Source organism: Camellia sinensis, chromosome 5, assembly GCF_055761805.1.
Source record: "Camellia sinensis isolate YWXY chromosome 5, ASM5576180v1, whole genome shotgun sequence".
NCBI lineage: Eukaryota > Viridiplantae > Streptophyta > Magnoliopsida > Ericales > Theaceae > Camellia > Camellia sinensis.
In genome coordinates, this window is record NC_138965.1 from 41,684,088 (window position 1) to 41,687,500 (window position 3,413).

The 3,413-nt window shown below is 35.5% G+C and overlaps 1 protein-coding gene across 6 annotated transcripts in view; it reads left to right on the forward strand.

Annotated features, from left to right (window-relative positions):
- Positions 1-570: 570 nt before the first annotated feature.
- The window catches only part of ABCF4 (general control non-repressible 4), a 19,085-nt gene continuing 16,242 nt past the window's right edge, over positions 571-3,413 (forward strand). For 4 of the 6 annotated variants that reach the window (XR_014329424.1, XR_014329426.1, XR_014329423.1 and 1 more), the window contains exons 1-2: positions 583-833; positions 3,205-3,413. The exon at positions 3,205-3,413 is cut by the window's right edge and continues 2,020 nt beyond it. Coding sequence is in view for 1 of the 6 variants with exons in the window: in XM_028197791.2 (XP_028053592.2) it covers positions 3,235-3,413 (179 nt within the window). In the remaining 5 variants the exon portion in view is untranslated. Of the gene's footprint in view, positions 834-3,204 lie in introns of all 6 variants that reach the window. The other 2 variants (XR_003627787.2, XM_028197791.2) reach the window with 2 other exon arrangements.

Genomic DNA, 3,413 nt, shown 5'->3' on the forward strand with positions numbered 1-3,413 from the left:
ACAAGTTCCAAACTATAGAGACTATTAGTGTAATTAACCCTAACAAGTATTATATGACTAGTGAATAAGAGATGATCTTAGAGCATCCACAATGGACGTGTTAGTGATGGTGTTAGTTTCAGTGGCCAAAGTTTAGCTAGCTACAGTAATATTTCGATCTCACAATAGACGTGTTAACGTGTGTGTTAGTGGTGTGCGTTAGGGTCAGTTGTTAACTTGTTTGTTATCTGCAGATAGAGTTGCAATGAGCGTTGTAGTTGGGAAGGGAAGTGCTTTTTTGTCTTACTGGTTGATCGGTCGGACGTCCGGCCGGTTGACCGGTCAACGACAATTTTTTTTTTAAAACTTTTTGAGATTTTTTTTTTTTGACTTGAAATTTAATTTCAGGCTTGAAATTTTTTATTAAACTAAATTATTTATTTATTTTATTTATTATACGCATACTTAACACATCTATTGCACCATCATTCACTCTCTAAAATTAACAAACTTTTAACACATCTTAACAAATATTTTTAAATCTCACTTTTATTATTTTTTGTCATGTTATACACCTAAATACACTTTTTTAACTATCCTATTGTGAATGCCATTAGATTCCTAGTTAGGTTTGGACCGGCCACCGCACGTAATAATTCCCGAAAAAGTAAACCCTATGTTGTTGAAATATATCTGAATATCAAATCCTTGTGCGGCAACAACGCCGCCCCACACACCACACAGTTTCTCGGCGGCGCCTCCTCCCCCATTCTCTACGATTTCAGCTCTTTATAGGGTTTAACAACTTCAACCCTCCGGACTCCCCCGATCATCGATCAAACTCAACCCCTAAGGTAATCTCTCTCTCTCTCTCTCTCTCTCTCTGATCTTACGCTAAATATAGTTGTTTATGCGTGTATGTATATTTACGCTAGGGATTCGATTGATTTCGTTCGCTGCGTTGAATCAGTGGCGGGACCAGAAAATTTATTAATTTTGATCATACAAAACTTAAATATTCGTTACATAAATTTTTATTGTAATCTTTTGAAATCTTTTCGTGATATTATTATTATCAGTGTCAACAGTTGCCATTTAATCAAAATTCTTAATTTTAGCACATCAAAGTTCTTAATTTTTTGCACCACAAATGAAAAATCTTAATCTTAACAAATCCGAATCTCTCAAATTTACATAATTGACCACAAATCAAAATCTTTAATTTTAGTTAATCATCACAGTCTCTTGACATATAGGAAAGTGAGGGGAGGGTTGGGTTGTATTTAAAAGAAAAACACGTGTCCAATCAATCGATTACAGGTGGGTTTTTGTTTGCTTTACTGTCACATTCGGATCTTCAACTTTTTGTGTTCGGTCACCACACTGATTTGTAGGTTCTCTTCACTTTATTGAATTGATCAGATCAGAAAATTGAATTGACAATTGAAAACTTACATTAAATTTATTTAGTAAAAGTTGAGAGTATTATCACTTTAGAAAGATCAATTGCTTTTAATCTACTAGTTGTGGGTGCAAATCCGATGTGTTTCTAATTTTACGTTAAATTTTTTTTGGGGTGTTTTGATGAATGAGAATGTTTGGCAGTTTTGGATGATTATTGGATATGGAAGACATTATTGGAAACAAGAAAGCGTGACAAACATTCCCACCAAATAGTGTGTATGCTTTATGTAATAGAATAAATATTTAAGTGATGTGTATGTACATATATGAAGATATAATTGCACATATAATTTTCTTATTTTGTTATGGTCTCTTGTTTTCTTTGAATTTTCGTGCTGAACTCCTCTCTCATTGGTGGCTTTTTTTGGAATGATTTTCTTTTGGCGCACATAATTTCTATTTGTTGTTATTTTTATAAGTGACTAGTATGTTCCTTGTTTTGGGTTTGAATTTGATATCCTGAATTTTTACACAATGCCTGCTTAGTTTTTTGGGGAATATGAGAAAAATGGTAATCAAATAAAGTAATTGCAAATCAATAAATTGCAAGTGAGACACTTTCCCAACAGTTACTTGCACCTAGGACTGTGCAAAAAACAGCAGATTCCTATGACCCCTCGCACACCTAATCCCTTCTCACCCTAACCCTGAATCAACAACTAAAGCTCTCTCTTCTGTATCAGCCGTAGTCTTCTCACCTCCAACACCTAATCATCCCTTGCCGTTGCCTCCAATGCCCAACCTAGGGTTGCCATCTGCTGTAATTTATCATTGTTGACGCTGTCTTCTGTCATCATTCCCACCACCACCACTAACGACTACTTCTCTACAACTCCCGTGTGCTTGTTCAAGGTACACTCTCAGATCTCATCTCTCTCTCACACATGGATCTCAAACCTCTCTCTCTCATTCATCTCATTTGAACCCTTTGTCTCAAATCACCCTTCTTCCCAACTCATCTTTCCCCTCCATCACTGGTGCTCCCTTTTCCTGCAAATTTGTTTGTGCATAAAAATTATATATATGTGTATATATAAATATGTATTTAGATTTGTTTATGTTTTGTGTATGGTTTATTGTTTGATTTTGAATGTTTTGCTTGTATGAGTTGTTGAAATTTCTGTAGTTGGTATTTGGTAGCTAGAAATAGGAAAATTTTCAGACCACTAAGGGGGCTTCGGTTAAGATTCTGATCCCAAACAGCCACCGCCCCAACCTGTGCACACCCCTAGCACTCACGTGCACTCTATTGATTTATAATTACCTTTCTTGTTTCCCATTTTTATGATATTTCCCAACTTCTTTTTTTCTTTTTCCTGAATACATATTTCTTCATTATGATAAAATTAATATGCGGTAGTGAAAACAGTTAGTTATAAATTTTTTGGGTTCTTTTGTTTGAGTTTTGTGCTTGGGTAGCATCATCACCTTTTGACACTCGTTCTAATAAAGTTTTTGAGCAAGAAGCTTGCATTACACATTCATTGTAACAGATCATTGTTGCTTTTCTGGTTCCAAATTGTCACTAATTCCTGAACTTTCACTATTCCTAAATTTCTTCATTTTGATAACCCATTAGCGCATGATCTGAGTCTATAACTTTTTCCGTTTCACTGCTAACTTTCAAAATCCTAGGTTTGGCTTTTAATGGGAGATTTTGCATACTTGTTTTGGTTTCTGGTAGGGTGACTCAGTTTTTATTTATTTATTTGTGGTTTATTAGAATTATCAAAGTTGGTGAACTTTATTTTTTTTTCCCAGATCTTTCCACACTAGATATCAGCTACTGCAATGGGAAAGAAAAAAGTTGATGAGAGTGGAGCCCCCTCAAAGGGTAAGCCAGGCAGCAAAGATGTGCCCAAAGATGGAAAGGAGAAGAAACTCTCCGTCTCCGCTATGCTTGCCAGCATGGACCAGAAACCTGATAAAGCCAAGAAAGTAACAACATCCTCCATCTCTACTTCTAGCAA